The sequence below is a fragment of the Macaca nemestrina genome, chromosome 17 (genome assembly GCF_043159975.1).
Source record: "Macaca nemestrina isolate mMacNem1 chromosome 17, mMacNem.hap1, whole genome shotgun sequence".
NCBI lineage: Eukaryota > Metazoa > Chordata > Mammalia > Primates > Cercopithecidae > Macaca > Macaca nemestrina.
This window is the reverse complement of record NC_092141.1, coordinates 83429317-83452248: the sequence shown is the minus strand read 5'-3', so window position 1 is coordinate 83452248 and position 22932 is coordinate 83429317. Positions and strand designations below refer to the sequence as shown.

General features: G+C 45.9%; 1 protein-coding gene across 2 annotated transcripts in view; it reads right to left on the bottom strand.

Moving 5' to 3' along the window:
* Positions 1–1689: 1689 nt before the first annotated feature.
* The window catches only part of LOC105469124 (CD300a molecule), a 38505-nt gene continuing 17262 nt past the window's right edge, over positions 1690–22932 (bottom strand). Inside the window, exons 7-8 of one of the 2 annotated variants that reach the window (XM_071083540.1) lie at positions 22491–22562; positions 1690–2137 (exon numbers count right to left, since the gene is read on the bottom strand). In XM_071083540.1, the coding sequence (XP_070939641.1) occupies positions 22494–22562 (69 nt within the window). In that variant the 3' untranslated portion in view covers positions 1690–2137; positions 22491–22493. Of the gene's footprint in view, positions 2138–2728; positions 3334–22490; positions 22563–22932 lie in introns of those variants that run through there. The other variant, XM_011719731.3, reaches the window with a different exon arrangement.

Below are 22932 nucleotides of genomic sequence, written 5' to 3'. Positions count from 1 at the left end.
AATCCCTGCACTTTGGGAGGCCGAGGCGGGCGGATCACGAGGTCAGGAGATCGAGACCATCCTGGCTAACACGGTGAAACCCCGTCTCTACTAAAATACAAAAAATTAGCTGGGCGCGGTGGCGGGCGCCTGTAGTCCCAGCTACTCGGGAGGCTGAGGCAGGAGAATGGCGCGAACCTGGGAGGCGGAGCTTGCAGTGAGCCGAGATGGTGCCACTGCACTCCAGCCTGGGCGACAGAGTGAAGACTCCGTCTCAAAAAAAAAAAAAAAAAAAAAAAAAAAGAACAAGACATAGAAAGTAGAACAGTGGTTATTAAAGGTGGGGAAGTGTGTTGGGAGTTAGGGGATAACCAGAGATTTATTAACAGATACAAAAGTACAGCTGGATAGGCGGATAGCACTAGAGGGTGTCTATAATTGTCAACAATTTATTGTATATTTTCAAATAACTAGAAGAGTAGATTTTGAATGTTTCCAACACAAAGAAAAGTGAGGTGAGTGATATGTGAATTACCCTTACTTGATCATTACACATTATATGTACATATCAAAATATCACGATGTGCCCCATAAATATGTCTGATTGTGTATCAATTAAAAATAGTAATAATTTTTAAAAATAAAAGAAATAGAAGAATAAACCATGTTCTCAACCTACTTTCAAGCACACTATAAAATATTTTTCTCTCATCTCCTGCTAAAATATGATTCCATTGTGTATTAGCTTGTTTTTATGCTGCTGATAAAGACATACCTGAGACATGGCAATTTACAAAAGAAAGAGGATTATTGCACTTACAGTTCCACATGGCTGGAGAGGTCTTACAATCATGGTGAAAGGCAAGGAGGAGCAAGTCACATCTTACATGGATGGCAGCAGGCAAAGAGAGAGCGTCTTCAGGGAGACTCCCGTTTATAAAACCATCAGATCTCGTGAGACCCATTCACTATCACCAGAACAGCATGGAAAAGCCCCGCCCCCATGATTCAATCATCTCCCACCAGGTTCCTCCGACAACATGTGGGAATTATGGGAGCTACAAGATGAGATTTGAGTGGGGACACAGAGCCAAACCATATTACATTGTATGTACATATCACACTTTCTTTATCCATTCATCCACTGATGGACATTTAGGTTGTTTCCATCTCTTGGTTATTGTGAATAATGCTGTTTCCAATGAACATGGGCATGCAGATATCACTTTGTGATCCTGTTTTCAGTTCTCCTGGATAAATACCCAGAAGTGGGACTTCTGAATCATTTGATAGTTCTATTTTTAGTTTTTTTAGTAACCTCTATACTATTTTCCATAACAGCAGTTGCACCATTTTACCTCCCCACCAATAATGTACACGGGTTCTAGTGTCTCCACATTCTCCCCAGCATTTGTTGTTTTCTGTTGTTTCATACATGTTGTTTTATACATGTTGTTTTATACATATATATACACATTCTCACTAGCATTTGCTGTTTTCTGTTGTTTTATACATGCTGTTTTATACATATATATACACATTCTCCCTAGCATTTGTTGTTTTCTGTTTTATACATGTTGTTTTATACATATATATACACATTCTCACTAGCATTTGTTGTTTTCTGTTGTTTTATATATGTTGTTTTTATACATATATATGTATATATAGACACATACACACACACACAATGACTATTCTAACAAGTATGAAGTGATATCCCATTGTGGCTTTAATTTGCATTTTCCTGGTAATGAGTGGTGTTGAGCATCTTTTCATGTATTTATGGCCATTTGTAGATTTCTTTTGGAGAAATGTCAAGTCCTTTGTCCATTTATTCAGGCTTTTTTTTTTTTTTTTTTGTAGAGTTTTAGGAGTTCTCTCTATAGTTGGGATATAATTATTTATCAGATATGTAATTTGCAAATGTTTTATCCCATTGTGTGAGTTGCCTTTTTATTCTGTTGATATTGTCATTTGGTGCACAAATCTTGAAATTTTAGCCAGGCATGGTGGTTTGCACCTGTAATCCTGGCTACTCAGGAGGAAGAGGTGAGAGGATCACTTGGACTCAGGAGTTCGAGGCTGCGGTGCCCATGATCATGCCTGTAAATAGCCACTGCATTTCAGCCTGGGCAGCATAGCAAGATCCCCATCTCTAAAAAAAAAAAAAAAGAGATATGAGTCAAAAATACGTAATTTAAATTTTCATGAAGTTCTATTTGTCTGTTTTGTTGTTGTTGCCTGTGCCCTCAGCATCATGTCTATGAAATCACTGGCAAATCCAGTGCTGTGAAACTTTTGCCTTGTGTTTTCTTCTAAGAGTTTTGTGGTTTTAGGTCTTACATTTAGGTCTTTGATCCATTTCAGTTAATTTTTGTCTGTGGTATTAGGGAAGGTTCCAACGTCATTCTTTTGCATATGAATTTCCAGTTTTTCAATTATTACTATTTTTTAAAAAATCATTTCCCTTACTCACAAGTAGGTAGTTTCGATTCCAAGATTTTATCTGGGAGGTAGTGCCTTTGAGTATTCTGATTGTTAAGTGGAGTCTCTGACACAGCGCCCATTTTGGGTGGTCTAAGCCTATTGCTCCCCTAAGCCCTGCAGTTCATCCCCTAAATACTAGCCTCTCTCTAAGGTCAGCCACTGATCAGGGCAGCCACTGCTTCCTCTCTGGTTTCACTGTCAGTTACTCATTTGGGGCTTTTGGTTATTTGTTTGGCCTTGTTGGTGTCCTTGGGATCGGTTGATGCAAGTTCCTTCTCGCTCTCTGGTCACGGCCTCAGCGCTGTCTTCATTCTAAGGCCGGTTATCTTCCTGGCTCTCAAGAAGTAGGCAGCAGAGAAAGTTCAACCCTGACACCAGACACAAGGACTTCTGAGGCAAAAACCAGACCACTGCTCCCAGAAGTTTCCCAGAGCCCCCATCCCCATTACATCCCCTCGACGTCTCATTGGTTGCTTCAGACTCCGGTGACCAGCCTTAGCTTAATCACTGACAAGGTGATTGGGACCACTTTCCAGCTGGGACTATCCTCCCCTGGGTCACATGTGGAAGGGTGGATGGCCAGACCTGGTGATGGCTCCATCCTGCAGTGGAGTTGGGTAGAAGGTGACCAAAACACCTGCTGCAGAAGTCTTGCTGGACCCCCGCTCTGTTCTGAGCCTCCCTCCGGGTCTTTCTGGACGCCTGTGCCTCCGTCTTTGTGAACACGACAAGCTCCTGCCCTCACACCCTCTCCTGAGGCAGGTTGGAGGAGTCCCTGAGGGGTGCAGCATCAGGAACTTGACCCTTTCTCCCCCTCCTCAGCTTCTCAGCTCCATCTCCTCCAGGGCCACGGCAACTTTCTTTCTGCAAACAGAAGGCTCTGTGAGGGCACAGGCTCCTCACAGCTGAAGTCCTGTGCAAGCCAGCATCCCTCACCATCATGCTTTTGTCTTGGGACAAACCTAGGCAACTGTGCCACTGGTCAAAAAAAAAAAAAAAAACTTTGATGGTTAATACTGAGTATCAACTTGATCAGATTGAAGGATGTAAAGTATTGTTACTGGGTGTGTCTGTGAGGGTGTTGCCAAAGGAGATTAACGTTTTAGTCAGTGAACTGGGAAAGGCAGACCCACCCTCAATCTGAGTGAGCACCATCCAATCGGCTGCCAGCGGGGTCAGAACAAAAGCAGGCAGAAGAACATGGAAAGACTAGACTGGCTGAGTCTTCTGGCCTCCATCTTTCTCCTGTGCTGGATGCTTCCCGCCCTTGAACATCGGACTCCAGGTTCTTCAGCTTCTGGTCTCTTACATCGATGGACTTACATCGGTGATTTGCCAGGGGTTCTTGGGCCTTCAGCCACATACTGAAGGTTGCTCTGTCAGCTTCCCTACTTTTGAGGTTTTAGTACTCGGACTGGCTTCCTGGCTCCTCAGCTTGCAGACGGCCTATTGTGGGACTTTACCTTGTGATTTTGTGAGTTCATTTTCCTAATAAACTCCCCTTCATATATATATATATATAAAAATATGCTATTAGTTCTGTCCCTCTAGAGAACCCTGACTAATACAAGTACTAAACTTTATTTAGCTGCCAATTTCTGTTCTAAATCTATGTTTGTCAGGGAACAACTGGCCCGCAAATGCTAATGACTTTACCTTGGCTCTCCTCCCTTACTTACTCAGAAGCAGGTCGTTTCTGGTCCACCATTTTACCTGGGAGGTAGTGCCTTTGAGTATTTGGGCCCTGAGTAGAGTCTCAGACACAGCTCCACACTTTCGGTGGCCTCAAGAACACAGCCAGGGAGGGAGTGTTCTAACCTCAGGACATCCTCGGGGGCATCAATCAAAGACAGATGGGGCCACAAGCCTGAGAGCAGGAAGCTGCAGAATTCTCCAAGGCACTGCTCAGAGTCCTCAGTCAGGAGGTTCCCAGTGTGTGGGTGTAGAATCTAGTGTGACCCTTTAACAGAGATGCCTCGTTGAGCCTTTGTGTCAGAGACACCGCTTTTCATTCATTAATGATTGGCCTTTTATCATGATGCAAGAGGAGGCAGAGAAAAGAGGGGGTTCCAGCAAGGTCAGAGCAGCCAGAGATGGTGAACGATGTCACCCAACATCTGGCTCCCAAGTTTATGCAGGAAGAAGGGGATGTTTTGTGTCTTACGGGGTCTCCTTTGGTGATGTGTCCTTGTGGTGGCCCTTGGTGTGCTATGATAAGCCACCTGCAGCAGTCAGCACTAGGAAGCCCCAGTAGAGATTGCGTTACCAGCATGGCAGAGAACTGACAGCTTCTCCCCTATTTGGTGAACAGTTGTTCCCCCTGGAATCATGACATTGATCACCCATCACATGATCACCCATCATGTGACAGCACCCATAATATGACATCACCCATCACATGACATCACCCATCACATGACATTGCCCATCATATGACATCACCCATCAAATGACCACCCATCACATGCCATCACTAATCACATGACCAATCATCACATGACATCACCCATCACATGACATCACCCATCACATGACATCACCTATCACATGATCACCTGTCACATGACATCACCCATCACATGACATCACCCAACACATGACATCACCATCACATGACATCACTCATCACATGACCACCCATCACATGACACCACCCATTACATGATCACCCATCACATGACATCACCCATCACATGACCACCCATCATATGACATCATGTGTCACATGATCACCTGTCACATGATATCACCAATCACATGACATCACCTGTCACATGATCACCTGTCATATGACATCACTCATCACATGACATAACCCATCACATGACCACCCATCACATGATACCACCCATCACATGACATCACCCATCACATGCCATCACCTGTCACATGACATTGTCCATCACATGACATCGTCCATCACATGACATTACCCATCACATGACATCATCCATCACATGACATTGCCCATCACATGACATCCATCACATGACATCACCCATCACATGACATCACCCATCACATGATGTCAATGTCCCAAAGATAAGCGGAGCACTAAATTGATTCTGTAGAGTGAATATGGGAAGGAAAAAATCCAACTTTTATCATACCCTACTCACCAAGCAGGAAAGACATGCATAAGCTTCTCCTGAAAGTCTTATTTTAGGGCATTGTCCTGACCATGAAGAGAAAAAACAAGGGCCTTGGAGAGGACGGGCAGCTGGCCAGAGGCAGGAGGGAGCTGTGGCCCGGAGTCAGGAGCAATGGTGGGACATACAGGGGGAGAAGGGGGACATTCTGTGGTTTATACGTGTATTCTGCCAATTATGGAATCAAGATAGAGCTCACAGTCCTATCCCCATCACTCAGCCAGACTCTAAACATTTTCTGCCACCATTACCTCTCCTAATACTTGAAATTAAGACCTAGTGGGAGAGGTGAGGGGAAAAGGTAGACAAAAGAGAACAACAAAGGAGACCCAGGCTGGAGATAGAAGGGCTTCGTCACAAGCATCCAGACTGAGGTGGTGGCCACAAGCCACATGTGGCTCTTGAGTGCCTGAACACATGGCTAGCCTGTGTCAAGATGTGCTGTAAGTGTCAAATACACACTAGGTTTTGAAGACATTATCAAAAAAATAAGTTAATTTAAAATATCTCCATCATCATTGAAAGGATATTATTTTGAATGCTTTGGGTTAAATCAAATCTACAATGGAAATTCATGTGGCTACTAGAAAATTTAAAATTACACACATGGCTGGTATTATATTTCCATTGGACTATGCTGGGCCATAGACCACGTGGCATCAGGATTTTGCAGGAGCTGGAGGGAGATTCACGAGGCTGCCCCCAATCCTACTCCCTTCCAGCCTCCTGGAACTGGATGGTGAGGGTGGAAGGGTGGTGGGTTCTGTTCCCAAGTGGGAACATTTGGAAAGAAATGACAGTGACACAGCGACTCATGGCTGAGCACAGGCAGACTGGATGTCCACTGTGTGCTAGACACTGAGCTGTGCTCTGGGGGCAAAACATCATTCCCACACTCAAAAAGCCCACACCACAAGTCATCCTCTTTCAAGGGACAAGTGCCCTAAGCGTGTAATGCACAGGATGCCCCGAGGTGGTTGCCGAGAGGTGACAGCCATCTGATTCCATGGTGACCAACAGAGACTTCAGAGGGCAGAACATGTCACCAGGGCGTGGAAGGATAAGCAGGAGACCCCCTGGTGGAGAAGAAGGAAGAGGCTTTCCAGACAGGGGGGTATGTACACCTCGCAAGGACAAGACAGAGCTTCGAGAAAGGGGTGACTTCTCAGGATGGCAGGAGGTGGCGACGTAGGGCTAGATGAACAGGTTGGGTCCAGTCAAAAGCATCAGATGCCATCCCAAGAAAAAGACCAAGAGCTTCTGAGAACAAAATCAGGAGGGGTGCTGGAGCATCTTCTAGTCTTTTCTCTCCTGGGCAACTCTTTTGAGTCCTTTTGGGCTTCAAAATAATTGTGGTGTTTTTTTTTGGTTTTTTTTTTTTTTTTTTTTTTTTTTTGAGGTAGAGTCTTGCTCTGCTACCCAGGCCGGAGTGCACTGGCACAATCTCTGCTCACTGCAACCTCCCCCTCCCGGGTTCAAGTGATTCTTGCTCCTCAGCCTCCCAAGTAGCTGGGATTACAGTCACCCACCACCACACCTGGCTAATTTTTGTATTTTTAGTAGAAAGGGGGTTTCACCATGTTGGCCAGGCTGGCCTTGAACTCCTGACCTCAGGTGATCCTCCCACCTCAGCCTCCCAAAGTACTGGGATTATAGGCGTGAGCCACCACGCCTGGCCTAAAAAAAAAACTTTTAACGACTTCTAAATTGTTTACAAAATGAAATTGAAGCCTGTCAGTGAAGCTGATGTTCTGTGAGCTGGCCTTTCCCTCCGCCTCATTTCCCACCACTCAGGCCTCCCCTTTCTGCTCCAACAGGAAGGAGTGGCCAGCTCTTCCTCCCCAGGCCCTGCCTCATGCAAACCTCTTGCCACGCACTTTCCTTTAGAGGCACCTGCCTTGCTTATCTTGTAAGACTCCATCCACCATCCAAGAACCATTTTCAGGAAGCCACACAGGTGCCTACTTGCCCTCCACCACAGTGGGATGTGCCTGTCCTGCCTGCTCCCAGCACTCCTTGACTTTCTCTATCATTGCAGTTCAGGACATTTTGTAGTAACATTTTGACACTTAATGTTATCAGGCTCCCCAGCTGGTATCCGAGCTCCTTCTAGACTGTGTCCCCATATAGTAAAAACATCATACATATTCGTTACTGGATGGATGGATGGATGGATGACTTAGTTCTTCTAACCACTATTCCTGGTCCTGGCTTCCTGATAGTGACCACATGATTAGTTGGGTCCTCCCAACTCTGGTTCAAAATGTCTAAATAGGTTATTTACTCATAAGCTTTTAAAAAATCAGAATGGGCCGGGTGCAGTGGCTCACGCCTGTAATCCCAGCACTTTGGGAGGCCGAAGAGGGCAGATCATGAGGTGAGGAGATTGAGGAGACCATCCTGGCTAACACGGTGAAACCCTATCTCTACTAAAAATACAAAAAAAATTAGCAGGGCGTGGTGGCGGGCACCTGTAGTCCCAGCTACTCGGGAGGCTGAGGCAGGAGAATGGCGTGAACCCAGGAGGCAGAGTGTACAGTGAGCCGAGATCACGCCACTGCACTCCAGCCTGGGCGACAGAGCAAGACTCCGTCTCAAAATAAATAAATAAAATAAAATAAAATAAAATAAAAAATCAGAATGGGGTCAGGTGCAGTGACTCACACCCGTAATCCCAGCAATTTGGGAGGCTGAGGTGGGAGGATTGCTTAAACCCAAGAGATCAAGACTAGCCTGGGCAACATAGTGAGATCCTGTCTGTACAAAAAACAAACAAACAAAAACCACATACACACACACAACAAAAGCAAAAAAATTAGCTGGGCATGGTGGTACGTGCCTGTAGTCCCAGCTACTTGGGAGGCTGAGGTGGGAGAATTGCTTGAGCCCGGGAGGTTGAGGTCGCAGGAGCACCACTGCACTCACGCTTGAGTAACAGAGTAAAAATCTGTCTCAAAAAATAAAAATTTTAAAGTTGAAGAAAATCAGAATGGGAATTAGTTGAGAAGATTCAAAGCAACACTCTACATAAATTCCATGTAAGACTGCCAAATAAAGAGGCAGACATTAGATTCTCCTAAGGGAAATGGTAAATCCGGAGGCTAAGGAGAAAGTTCTAGTCGTCACCGTGTCGATTATGGAGTTTCAGCTCTCTCATCGTGAAGCTCCCCCTCCTCCCCGCACACTGCAAGGTTTTCCTGAGGCTCTGAGAGGCCAGCTACAGTCTCAGTGGGGACCAAGCTGCTTCTACTTCATGTGGTGAGTGAAAATGGCCCAAAAGTCCCATTTCCCAGAGCTCTTTGTCAGACACTTGTAGAGAATCTTATGCAGAACTTTCTCCTGACCCCGTGTCAGCTGATGGCCCGTGAGACTGATAATCTAACAAGTTTGGACATTCGTGACACTCCTGCTAACCCAGGTATGCAAAGCTCAGACAGGCAGTCTTCCGATTCTGTTCTGCTTCTGTGGAAGGCAGAGCAGCTTAGCCCATTGATGTTCTGCAGGTGACTTTGATCTTGAATTCAGTTCACTGAGTGTCAGGTGATTATCCACCCCTATCAGTCAAAGCTCCCTGCTCCTTCCTCACAACTCATCATCCCTTTTGTTCCCTGGCATTCCAGATTCTTCCACTGCACACATTAACTCACAGACAGATGCCAGCATCGTGCTTCACTTTTTTTTTTTTTTTGGTGAGATAGAGTCTCACTCTGTCGCCCAGGCTGGAGTTCAGTGGTGCAATCTCGGCTCACTAAAACCCCCACCTCCCAGGTTCAGGCGATTCTCCTGCCTCAGCCTCCCAAGTAGCTGGGATTACAGGTGCTCACCACCACACCCAGCTAATTTTTGTATCTTCAGTAGAGACAGGGGTTCGCATCTTGGCCGGGCTGGTCTCGAACTCCTGACCTCAGGTGATCCACCCGCCTCGGCCTCCCAAAGTGCTGGGATTACAGGCATGAGCCACTGTGTCTGGTTGGTACGGCTGCCACCCTTACAGATTGTTCTATTATGTTTCTACTAAACATTTGCCCCCACAGCTCACACAGGCAACTGAGGTCACTCATCATCTGCGATCAGCCACATCTGCTGTTGGGTTTTACTAGGAAAAGAGTGGCTAGTTACGCTTTAATAGTTTATTAAGAAGGTCATTGTGCTTTATAGAATGGCTTAACAATTACTGAGAAGAGAGAAAGAAAGAAGGCAAGAAACAAAGAGGAAAGGAGGAAGAAAGGGAGGTAATTCATATGCAGAGAGAACATTTTGGGATCAAGGACTCTACTCAGTGCTTTCCCGTAACTCTCAACACTCCTGGAAGGTAGAGCCTGCTATTCCCATTTCCCACTTTCCTTCCCAGACACATGGGAACCCAGGGCTTGCCCTCAGCCTGGGCTTCAGGATTAGGTCACGGGCTGCAATGCACCATGTGGCCCAGATTTGCAGAATGTAGGTCAAAGGGAAGAGTCCAAAGGTCAAATTCAAAGGACCTGAGAATAGCAGCAAAGGAAAGAATTGACAGCAAAGAAATTTTGGACAGTGAGGATGCAGGTCAGGGGTGCTTAGAAAGAGTCCCAGAGGTGACGAAACAGCATGGGGGGCCCAGGGAGAGAGTGGCAGGACCTTTTGTTAAAAGCTTGCCTCAGCTGCATATGGTGGGTCACACTGCAGTCCCAGCCAGTCAGGAGGCTGAGACAGGAGCCTTTCTTGAGCCCAGGAGGTTAAGCCTAACTGGGACCACATAGTGAGACACCATTTGTATAAATAAATAAGAGTGGCCAGGCGTGGTGGCTTACATCTGTAATCCCAGCACTTTGGGATGCCCAGGTGAGCGAATCACCTGAGGTCAGGGGTTCGAGACCAGCCTGGGTAACATGGTGAAACCCTATCTCTACTAAAACACAAAAATTAACCGGTTGTGGTGGCAGGCGCCTGTAATCCCACCTACTTGGGAGCCTGAGGCAGGAGAATCACATGAACCCAGGAGGTGGAGGTTGTGGTGAGCCTAGATTACACCACTGCACTCCAACCTGGGTGACAGAGTGAGACTCCCTCTGAAAACAGAAATAAATAAATGAGAGCTTGCTTCAGAGCCTGGTGAGGGTGAACGCACTGGAGGGGCACTGGATCATTGCTGGAACAAATGAGGAAACTGAGACCCAGAGGGCCTTGAATGGCAGCCCCAGACCATGTAGGTCACAAGGGCAGAGGTGGGATTTAAGGCCTGTTCTATCTGACCCCAAACCCAAGACACCAACCACAGGTGGGGTGGCTGCCCTTGCCTTTGACACACTGCAGTTGGGGTGGGAAAATCTAGGAACTGGGAAGGGGCAATTGCACATGAAATAAAGAAACTCAAGGTTAGAGAGGAGTTGAGTTTTCTTGTTTTTGTTTTGTTTCTTCTTTTCTTTTTCTTTCTTTTTTTTTTTTTTTTTTTTTGAGATGGAGTCTCACTCTGTCGCCCAAGCTGAGGTGCAATGGCACAATCTCTGCTCACTGCAACCTCCGCCTCCCAAATTCAAGCGATTCTCCTGCCTCAGCCTCCCAAGTAGCTGGGGTTACAGGCGCCTGCCACCACACCCGGCTAATTTTTCTATTTTTAGTAGAGATGGGGTTTCGCCATGTTGGCCAGGCTGTTCTTGAACTCCTGGCCTCAAGTGATCCACCTGCTTCAGCCTCCTAAAGTGCTAGAATTACAGACGTGAGGCACCATGCCCGGCCAAAGAGTTGAGTTTTCTTTCAGCACAAAACATCCAAGGACTGGGCATGTAGAGAGGCTGAAAAGCCATGAAGGAGTTTTCTGTCTGTTCCCCTGTTTCAAGCCCTCCCCCTTCTCAGCTGCCGTGACCCAGAAAGTACAGAATTCCTTTGGCGTTGACAGACAAACACCAACGAATTCAGCAGGCTTGGGATCCAGGGATGTGTGATTCCCCACAGGGCCACAGGGTGGAGCTACGTGGCTATCAAATCTCTATGTTTTGGTTCCCAGGCAGAGTCAGGTCTAACAAACCAGGGCTGATGTTTGACCAAACAGTAAACTTTAGAAACAAAGAAACATAATCGTGAGGTCATTTTCTAAACCATGGATAATTCAGCCCTAAAAGGCTTGGGCTAATTAAAAAATGTCTTTCACCTCCTTGGACCAATATGTGAACATATTGATGATTAACTTAACATTATTTAATTCTCCAAATATCTATCATGTTGGCATTCTGTGCCAAGCAAGGTGCTGTATTTTGAAGGCAAACCTGGACTGTAAAACAAAGACAAGGCACAACTACGGGAGGGCTTTACCAGCTACTTTCAGAAAACACCGCAGTGGCACCTTTGTGTACCCGGCTCATGCAAACAGAAACAGTGTCAGCAACCTGTTCTCAGATGGTTCTGGGGAAAAATGCTTAGATAGAAACACAGTAACAAAAAAGTGGCAAATTAAAAAAAAAAAAAGATAAATCTGGGAAAATGACATATGGGAGTTCTTTGTACCTTTCCACAATTTTTCTTTAAGTTTGAAAATATTTTGTTTCAAAATACAAGAGTTTTTGTTGCTGCTGCTGTTGTTGTTGTTGTTTTTAATGCTACGATCCAGAAGTCCTGGATTCAAGGTTCAGATTTTATTACCCAATGGAGTGGCATTTGCCATTTCGGGTAGCCTCTCTGGTCTGTGGCTCTTCTGTAAAATAAAGAAGGTGGCCAGACGTGGTGACTCATGCCTGTAATCCCAGCACTTTGGGAGATCGAGGCAAGAGGATCACTTGAGGCCAGAAGTTCGATACCAGCCTAGCCAACATGATGAAACCCTGTCTCTACTAAAAGTACAAAAAAATTAGCCAGGCGTGGTGGCATGTGCCTGTAATCCCAGTTACTGGAGAGGCTGAGGCAGAAGAATCACTTGAACCCAAGAAGCAAAGGTTGTAGTGAGCCAAGATCATACCACTGGACTCCAGCCTGGGCGACAGAGCAATACCCTGTCTCGAATAAAATAAAATAAAATAAAATAAAATTAAATTAAATTAAATTAAATTAAAAAGGTAATCTGTTGTCACTGCTGTAAAGCATTCTGTTGTGTGAATAAACCCGTCAGCAAACCCATTCCCTGAAAAAAACAAAAAGAATCAAGTGGAATGTTCTCTCTGCATATGAATTACCTCCCTCTCTTCCTCTCTTTTTCTTTCTTTCCTTCTTTCTTTCTCTCTTCTCAGTAATTGTTAAGCCGTTCTATAAAGCACTGTGACCTTTTAAATAAATTATACAAGGAGGCTGGGCACAGTGGCTCATGCCTGTAATCCCAGCACTTTGGAAGGCTGAGGCGAGTGGATCACCTGAGTCAGGAGTTTGAGACCAGCCTCGCCAACATGGTGAAACCCCATCTCTACTAAAAATACAAAAATTAGTTGGGCATGGAGGCACGTGCCTATAATTTCAGCTATTCGGGAGGCTGAGATGGGAGAATTGCTAGAACCCAGGAGGCAGAAGCTGCAGTGAGCCAAGATCGCGTCATTGCACTCCAACCTGGGCAGCAGAGCGAGACTCCATCTGAAAAAGAAAAAAATTAAAATTAAAAAAGAGGAGCGTAATTAGTCACTCTTTTCCTGGTAAAACCCAACAGCACATGTGGCTGATTACAGAATGATAAGGTGACCGAGTGACCTCAGCTGCCTATGCAAGTTGCCATAGCAAGTGTTCAGTAATAACGTATTAGAACCATCTGTAAGGGTGGTGGCTGTACCAACCAGACTCATAGCTGTTTAATAGGTAAAGCACGATGTTGGCATCTGTCTGTTAATGTGTGTGGTGGATGAGTCTAGAATGCCAGTGAATAGAAGGGAACAGGGAGCTTGGATTTACAGGGGTCCATAATCTAATGCTCAATTAACTGAATTCAAGATCAAAGTCACCTTTGATATTTGAATAATCAATAATCAATTTGATTAAACATCACATAATCAATTTGGATAACTGATATTTGAAATAATATTTTTTTATTTACTCTAATATTTATTTCCCCCCAAAATATTATCAGGCTGGGTGCAGTGGCTCACACCTGTAATCTTTAACCTTTTGGGAGGCCGACGGGGGAGGATGGCTTGAGCCCAGTAGTTTGAGGCCATTGTGGGCAACAAAGTGAGATTCCATCGCTACAAAAAATCAAAAAAATTAGCCAGGCATGGTGGCACATGCCTGTGGTCCCAGCTACTCGGGAGGCTGAGGCAGGAGGATCACTTGAGTCTAGGAGTTCAAAGGGTCAGTGAGCCATGACCATGCTGCTGCACTCCATCCTGGGACTCTGTCTCAAAAAAAAGCGTTATGTATGTATACACACACACACACACACACACACACACACATCGGTCCATCAGTCCAACAGGTACTCATTGTGTTAAGTTATCAATGAGATATTTGACATCCTGTCATTTGCAGTAAGTCTTAGACTCAAAGCCCATCTCAGTTTGGACCGGCAGGTCCCGAGGGCTCCATGCTCGCCTGTGGCTGCTGTGCTGGGCAGCACTGTCTCCTGCAGGTTCTCTTGGCAACTCTAGGTCCGCCCAGCCCTGGGTCCCACCAGCTCGCGCTCTCTCCCCTCCCCATCTCTGCTTCAGGCCACTCCCACCCCTTTTCTAGTCTGAGACTGGACAGTTTCCTCTGGCTCCTCGTCATTTCCTCAAATCTATGGCCTATGCACACTCCTACCTCTTTCAACAAAGACTTGAAAGTTTTCAAACTACCCGGTCTCCTCTGCTTTCTGCTGTCTCATCCTTTCCTGGAATCAGTGGAGGGGTGGAGTAGATCAGAAGGAACCACGGGAACTACAGAAATGCATCAGCTAAGCTGGGCGCAGTGGCTCATGCTTGTAATCCCAGCACTTTGGGAGGCCAAGGCAGGTGGATCACCTGAGGTCAGGAGTTTGAGACCAGCCTGGCCAATATGGCAAAACCCTGCCTCTACTAAACATACAACAAATTAGCTGGTCATGGTAGCGAGCATCTGTAGTCCCAGCTACTCAGGAGGCTGAGGCAGGAGAATTGCTTGAAACTGGGAGGTGGAGGCTGCAGTAAGCCGAGATTGTACCACTGTACTCCAGCCTGGGTGACAGAGCAAGACTCTGTCTCAAAAAAACAAACAAACAAAAAAAAAGAAGGAAACGCATCAGCTAGCATTTCAAAACTATTTTCCCACCGTAAAGGGTTTTAAAAAAAATTTTGCTGTGTGTGTGCGTGATGGGGTGGGGAAGAGAAGTGCTGGGGAGCTCACTAATGGAGAAAGGACACCCCCAACCCCTACATCCCCCCATAGGCAAGAATCCGGGGCTGGCTGATTCCTTTCTTCAGGTGAGGACTCAGATTATGCAACGTCTTCCTCTTCAGTGCTTTAGTGTAAGAGCAGTGAGCAGAGGCCAGCTCAGGAGATGGCGGTTTTGATAGGAGGACAGAGGAGTAAAGGGCAACAGGGAAACAGGCTGTGCCTTCTCGGTGGGCAGGGGTTGAATTTTATAACAACTATGTTCATTCTTGTGTTATGTACTTGTAGTACTTTGCTATGATTTTATCCTCACCACAAACATAGAAAGAATTAGAGAGTTATTTTTCCATTTTGTAGAAAGAAAAAAAAAAAACCTAAAGGTCAGGTAACCTGTGACTAGCTCTGTTTCCTTTCATTCATAAAAAGCAGAAAATCAAAGTCAGGCGTTGTGGCTTACACCTGTAATCCCAACATTTTGGGAGGCTGAGGCGGGAGGATTGCTTGAGCCCAGGACTTTGAGACCAGCCAGCCTGGGCAACATGGTGAAACCCAGTCTCTACAAAAAATACAAAACTTAGCCAGGTGTGGTGGCGCACATCTATAGTCCCAGCTCCTTAGGAGGCTGAGATGGAAGGATCTACTGAGCCTGGGAGGCAGAGGTTGCAATGAGCTGAGATTGCATGACTGCACTCCAGCCTGGGCAACAGAGCGAGATCCCAAAAGTGCCTCCCGAGAAACCAAGGAAAAGGCTTCTGCTCACATTGCAAAGAAACTGCGTGCAGGTGGGACTGATCCCAACTGTCCTGAAATCCCCAGTCCCACCTCCCACAGCGCCTGGCCTGTGGCTTCCTGCATTTAAGAATTTAAAGTAAGAAAATGAAATCCTGTTTACATGTTCTCATATGTCTTTTTTCTTGTGTGTATGTGTTTTTATGTATGTACACACACCCCCACACACACACACACAAACAGAGCAAGTTTTTAGAAAATGACAACGTGCCAAGTGGAGCCACTTCATAAAATCTTATTTGTTTCGTATGCTCGTTTTTGTGAACTGACATTGTGCACATAACGTGTCTATTTTTTAGTCCTCTGCCTCTAAGTCACAGATCTTTTCCTTTTTTTCTTTTTTCTTTCTGAAGCAGACTCTCGCTCTGTTGCCCAGGCTGGAGTGCAGTGGCATGATCTTGGCTCACCACAACCTCCGCCTCCCGGGTTCAAGTGATTCTCCTGCCTCAGCCTCCCAAGTAGCTCAGATTACAAGCACGCATCACCACTCCCGGCTAATTTTTTTTTTTTTTTTTTGTATTTTTAGTAGAGATAGGGTTTCACCATGTTGGCCAGGCTGGTCTCAAACTCTTGACCTCAAATCTGCCCACCTCAGCCTCCCACAGTGCTGGGATTACAGGTGTGAGCCACCACGTCCGGCTGACACAGATCATTTTGTGTTTCACATCTAAGTCTTTAATCCACTAGAATCTACCTCTATATACGCAGTTAGGTAGAGATTCAGGTTGTTTTTCTGCACAGAGGAAGCTGGTTTTCCCAGCTTCATCCACTAAGCAATCTATCCTCTCTCTGATGACCTGTGGGATTACCTTTATTATTATACTTTACGTTCCCATATATGACCTAAATGAAATGCAGTTCGTATACGGTATTATCAGTGGCATGTGAACCAGAACAACTCCATCTTAAATAGGATCTGGATAAAATGAGGCTAAAACCTACTGGGCTGCGTTCCCAGACAGTTAAGGCATTCTAAGTCACAGGATGAAATAGGAGGTCGGCACAAAACACAGGCCATAAAGACCTTGCTAATAAAACATGTTGTAGTAAAGGAGCTGGCCAAGACCCACCAAAACTAAAATGGTGACGAGAGTGACCTCTGGTTGTCCTCACTGCTACACTCCCACCAGCGCCATGACAGTTTACAAATGCCATGGCAATGTCAGGCAGTTACCCTATATGGTCTAAACAGGGGAGGCTTGAATAATCCATCCCTTGTTTAGCATATCATCAAGAAATAACCATAAAAATGGGCAACCAGCAGCCCTCGGGGCTGCTCTGTCTCCGGAGTAGCCATTCTTTTATTCCTTTACTTCCTTTTTTTTGGAGACAGAGTCTCCCTCTGTCGCCCAGGCTGGAGTACAGTGGCACAATCTCGGCTCACTGCAAGCTCCGCCTCCCAGATTCACGCCATTCTCCTGCATCAGCCTCCCAAGTAGCTGGGACTACAGGTGCCTGCCACGGCACCCGGCTGTTTTTTTTTTTTTAATTAGAGATGGGGTTTCACCATGTTAGCCAGGAGGTCTCGAACTCCTGACCTCGTGATCCACCCGCCTTGACCTCCCAAAGTGCTGAGATTACAGGCATGAGCCACCATGCCCGGCCTATTCCTTTACTTTCTTAATAAACTTGCTTTCACTTTGCACTGTGGACTCACCCCGAATTTTCTTGTGCAAGATCCAAGAACCCTCTCTTGGGGTCTGGATTGGGACCCCTTTCCTGTAACATATTTCTCTGACCTGTAACAGCATGAACCGTATGGTTTGCTCATACACTGGTTGAACTAAATGGAATGCAATGATCTGTCCTTGATCTTTCTGTTTGCCACTGATCTGTCTGTTTGATCTCGTGCCAGTGATACCACATCGTTTTTATTCCTACGTCTTTGTCCTTGTGGTGTGTCTTAGCATCTAGCAGGACAATTTCCTTCTTTTTAACTGTTTTGAAAGGTTGAATTAGCTATTTGTAGACCTTTATTCCACTGAATGCATTTTAAAATAAGTTTATTATGTTCCTCAAAAAAATTTCAGCTGGACTTTTTATTGGGAGTATATTGAATGTACTGATTAATTTGGGAAGACTCGACATCTTTGTGTCATTAAGTCACCTGAAGTAAGAGCCTAAAAGACCTCTCCATTTATTCAGATCATCTTCTGTAACCCTTATTGGAATTTTATTGTTCTCTCCATAAGGTCTCATATAGTCTCGGTGATATGGTTTGGCTCTGTGTCCCCACCCAAATCTCATCTTGTAGCTCCCATAATTCCCACGTGTTGTGGGAGGGACCTGGTGGGAGATGATTGAATCATGGGGGTGAGTCTTTCCTGTGCTGTTCCTGCGATGGTGAATGGGTCTCATGAGATCTGATGGTTTTAAAAATGGGAGTTTCTCTGCACAAGCTCTCTCTTTGCCCGCTGCCATCCACGCAAGACATGACTTGCTCCTCCTTTGCCTTCTGCCATGATTGTGGGGCCTCCCCAGCCACGTGGAACTGTAAGTCTGTTAAAACTCTTTCTTTTGTAAATTGCCCGGTCTCAGGTATGTATTTATCAGCATCGTGAAAATGAACCAATACAGTAAATTGGTACCAGTAGAGTGGGGCGCTGCTGTAGATATCCGAAAATGTGGAAGTGACTTTGGAATTGGGCCACAGGCAGGGGTTGGAACAGTTTGGAGGGCTCAGAAGGAGACAGGAAAATGTGGGTAAGTTTGGAACTTCCTAGAGACTTGTTGAATGGCTTTGACCAAAATGCTGATAATGATATGGGCAATAAAATCAGGCTGAGGTGGTCTCAGACTGAGATGAAGAGCTTGTTGGGAACTGTAGTAAAGGTGACCGTTGTTATGTTTTAGCAGAGACTGGCGGCCTTTTGTCCCTGCCCTAGAGATTCATGGAGCTTTGAACTTGAGAGAGATGATTTAGGGTATCTGGCAGAAGAAATTTCTAAGCAGCAAAGCATTCAAGAGGTGACTTGGGTGCTGTTAAAGGCATTCGGTTTTATAAGGGAAGCAGAGCATAAAAGTTTAGAAAATTTGCAGCCTGACAATGTGATAGAAAAGAAAATCCCATTTTCTGAGGAGAAATTCAAGCTGGCTGCAGATATTTGTGTAAGTAACAAGGAGCCAAATGTTAATCCCCAAGACAATGGGGAAAATGTCTCCAGGGCATGTCAGAGGTCTTCACGGCAGTCCCTCCCATCACAGGCTCAGAGACCCAGGAGGAAAAAGTGGTTTCGTGGGCCAGGCCCAGGGTTCCCCTGCTCTGTGCAGCCTAGGGACTTGGTGCTCTGCATCCCAGCCACTCCAGCCATGGCTGAAAGGGGCCAATGTAGAGCTCGGGCCATGGCTTCAGAGGGTGCCAGCCCCAAACCTTGGCAGCTTCCTTGTGGCAGCTTCCTTGTGAGGCTGAGGCAGGAGAATGGTGTGAACCTGGGAGGCGGAACTTGCAGTGAGCCAAGATCGTGCCACTGCACTCCAGCCTGGGCAACAGAGTGAGACTCTGTCTCAAAAAAAAAAAAAAAAAAAAAAGTACACAGTACAAGTACACAGAAGTCAAGAATTGGGGTTTGGGAACCTCCACCTAGATTTCAGAGGATGTATGGAAACACCTGGATGTCCAGGCAGAAGCTTGCTGCAGCAGCAGGGCCCTCATGGAGAACCTCTGCTAGGGCAGTGTGGAAGGGAAACATGGGGTTAGAGCTCCCACACAGAGTCCTTACTGAGGCACTGCCTAGTAGAGCTGTGAGTAGAGGGCCACTGTCCTCCAGACCCCAGAATGGTAAATCCACTGACAGCTTGCACCGTGCACCTGGAAAAGCTGCAGACACTCAACGCTAGCCCGTGAAAGCAGCTGGGAGGGAGGCTGTACCCTGAAAAGCCACAGGGGCAGAGCCGTCCAAGACCATGGGAACCCACCTGTTGCATCAACGTGACCGGGATGTGAGACATGGAGTCAAAGGAGATCATTTTGGAAATTTAAGATTTGACTGCCCTGCTGGATTTTAGACTTCCACGGGACCTGTAGCCCCTTTGTTTTGGCCAATTTATCCCATTTGGAATGGCTGTATTTACCTAATGCCTATACCCCCATTGTATCTAGGAAGTAACTAAACTTCTTTTGATTTTACAGGCTCATAGGTGAAAGGGACTTGCCTAGTCTCAGAAGAGATGTTGGACTGTGGACTTTTGAGTTAATACTGAAATGAGTTAAGGCTTTGGGCAACTGTTGGGAAGGTATGATTGGTTTTGAAATGTGAAGATATGAGATTTGGGAGAGGTCAGGGGTGAAATGATATGGTTTGGCTCTGTGTCCCCACCCATATCTCATCTTATAGCTCAAAATTCCTATGTGTTGTGGGAGGGACCTGGTGGGAGATGATTGACTCACAGGGGCGGGTCTTTCCCTTGCTGTTCTTATGATAGTGAATGGGTCTCATGAGATCTCATGATTTTAAAAATGGAATTTTCTCTGCAGAAGCTCTCTCTTTGCCTGCCACCATTGATGTAAGATGTGACTTGCTCCTTCTTGTCTTCTGCCATGATTGTGAGGCCTCCCCAGCCATGTGGAACTGTGAGTCCAATTAAACATCTTTCTTTTGTAAATTGCCCAGTCTTGGGTATGTCTTTATCAGCAGCGTGAAAACAGACTAATACACTTGGTAAAAATTAATATGTCAGTTTTGGGTGTAGAGGGATGGTAAGGTGGAAATTAAAGATTGCTATTTCAAGCTGGACTTGGTAGCTCACACCTGTAATCCCCACACTTTGGGAGGCTGAGGCAGGAGGATCACTTGAGCCCAGGAGTTCAAGACCAAACAGGCAACCTAGTGAGACCTCATCTCTACAAAAAAATAAACAAAGTTAGCCAGTCATGGTGGCGTGAGCCTGTAGTCCTAGCTGCTCCAGAGGCTGAGGTGGGAGAATTGCTTGAGTCTAGGAGGTGGAGGCTACAGTGAGCCATATCCAAGCCACTGCACTCTGTCAGTGTACTCTGCCTGAGTGACAGAGCAAGATCTGTCTCAAAAAATAAATACATAAATAAAATGATTGCTATTTTTTTTCTTTTTCTTTTTCTTTCTTTTTTCTTTTCTTTTCTTTTTTTTTTTTTTTTTTTTTTTTTTTTTTGAGACGGAGTCTTGCTCTGTTGCCCAGGCTGGAGTACAATGGCATGATCTCGGCTCACCACTACCTCCACCTCACAGGTTCAAGCAATTCTCCTGCTTCAGCCTCCCGAGTACCTGAGATTACAGGTGCATGCCACTGCACCCAGCTAATTTTTGTGTTTTTAGTAGAGATGGGGTTTCACCATGTTGGCCAGGCTGGTCTCGAACTCTTGACCTCGAATGACCCACCTGCCTCGGCCTCCCAAAGTGCTGGGATTACAGGTGTGAGCCACCATGCCCGGCCAAAGATTGCCATTTAAAGATGCCGTACACTTGGCAATATCTATCAAAATTGCAAGTGCACAGACTTTGAATTTCTCCAACTTTACCCTTCAGCTCTCTATGAAAATGTGCAAAATGGCATGCATATGTCATGGCACAAACAATGGAATGTTATGGGATGTTCTGCAGCATTTACAGAAGAAGGTAAAATAATCTCCAAGATGGTTGTGACATGAAAATACTACTGTGCAGGAATGGTGGGAATGGAGAGGATATCCCCATATATGGGAATGGGGATGAGCATATACATGTAGGCTGTATATACATGTATATATGTGCAAGATGATTAACTATCTCAGGGGAGAAACATAAGAAACTATTAACCTTATTTATCTCTGGATTCCTGGTGACAGAAATAATAAAGGGACTGACTTTTCACTGTATATTCTCCGTAAATTTTGAGTTTGGCCAGGGCATGGTAGCTCATGCCTAGAATCCCAGCACTTTGGGAGGCTGAAGTAGGTGGACTGCTAGAGCTCAGGAGTTCAAGAGCAGCCTGGGTCACATGATGAAACCCCGTCTCTACAAAAAAGTTAGCTGGGTGTGGTGGCGCACGCCTGTAGTTCCAGCTACTCAGGAAGCTGAGGCAGGAGAACTGCAGTGAGCCATAATTGTGCCATTGCACTCTAGCCTGGACAACAGAGGAAGACCCTGTCTCTGGTTTGACAAAGATGGTCCTTCCCAGTATCCCTTGGTATGCAGAGCTTCCTGGAAGGGAGTTGGCCAGTAAGACTTCTGGAAGACTACTTCGAGCCAGCCCACTCCCTCCTGCTATGAGGCCTCCTTGGAGAATGGGGGTGGTACCAACTGAGACTCTCTGGCAGGAGGACTATGAAGGACTCCCAAGGGGCTGCCACCTTCCAAAAGGCAAGTGGTTTATACCAGGGAACTTATTCCTCCACCAAGCCTTAGAGATTGACGGGGCAGGGGGCTGGGGCCAATGTGTGGCTGTGGCTGCAATACCCTCCTGTCCCAGCCTCCCCTGGCCACTCCACTCAGTTTTATTGTGGAGGTCGTGGTTGTTATAGCAGCTGGCATTGATAACCAACTGATAACCTAGACATTTGCATTTTACAGAGGACTTACTTCTAATTGATAGAAATTCAGACAGAATTAAAGAGAAAATACTATTTCAGAGAATTGAAGTTCACTCCCACTGAGGAGAAGGGGTCCTTCAAACAATGCCTTGAGTCTTAGAGTGAGTCTGGTGTCACGTGCCTTTGTGTTCTAAACCACCCTGCAGAACTCTGTCTCTGCAAACAGGACCCCAAGAAGGGTTACTGCAGGTCGGGACTGGAAGGTGACCGGGCTCAATTCAAGCACAGTCAACAACTATTTCTGAGTTCCCCTCCGTACCGGGTGCGTGTCTAAGCCCCAACCCACATTATAGGCTTCATGGCAGCCTCACCTTTCAGATCCAGGAGTCCACGTTGCACAACTCCAGGAGTTCAAGGCTGAGCAACACAGTGAGACCCTGCCTCTAAAAAAGAAAAATTAAAATGAAAAAATAAAAACATAAAGCTGTTGGCAGCTGCCACAGACTCAAGACAGCCTGGACAACTCTGCATCAAATTTCAAATCTCCCAACAAGAAAACTGCTGTGTTTTCCAGCATGGAAACTGCCCGGCATGGTGGCTCATGCTGTAATCTCAGCACTCAGGGAGGCCAAGGCAAAAGGATCGCTTGAGCCCAAGAGTTCAAGACCAGCCTGGGCAACATGGCAAGACCCCATCTTTACAAAAAATAAAAAAGTCAGGCATGGCGGCACATGTTTGTAGTCCCAGCTACTCAGGAGGCTGAGACAGGAGGATCACTTGAGCCCAAGAGTTCCAGGCTGCAGTGAGCTGTGA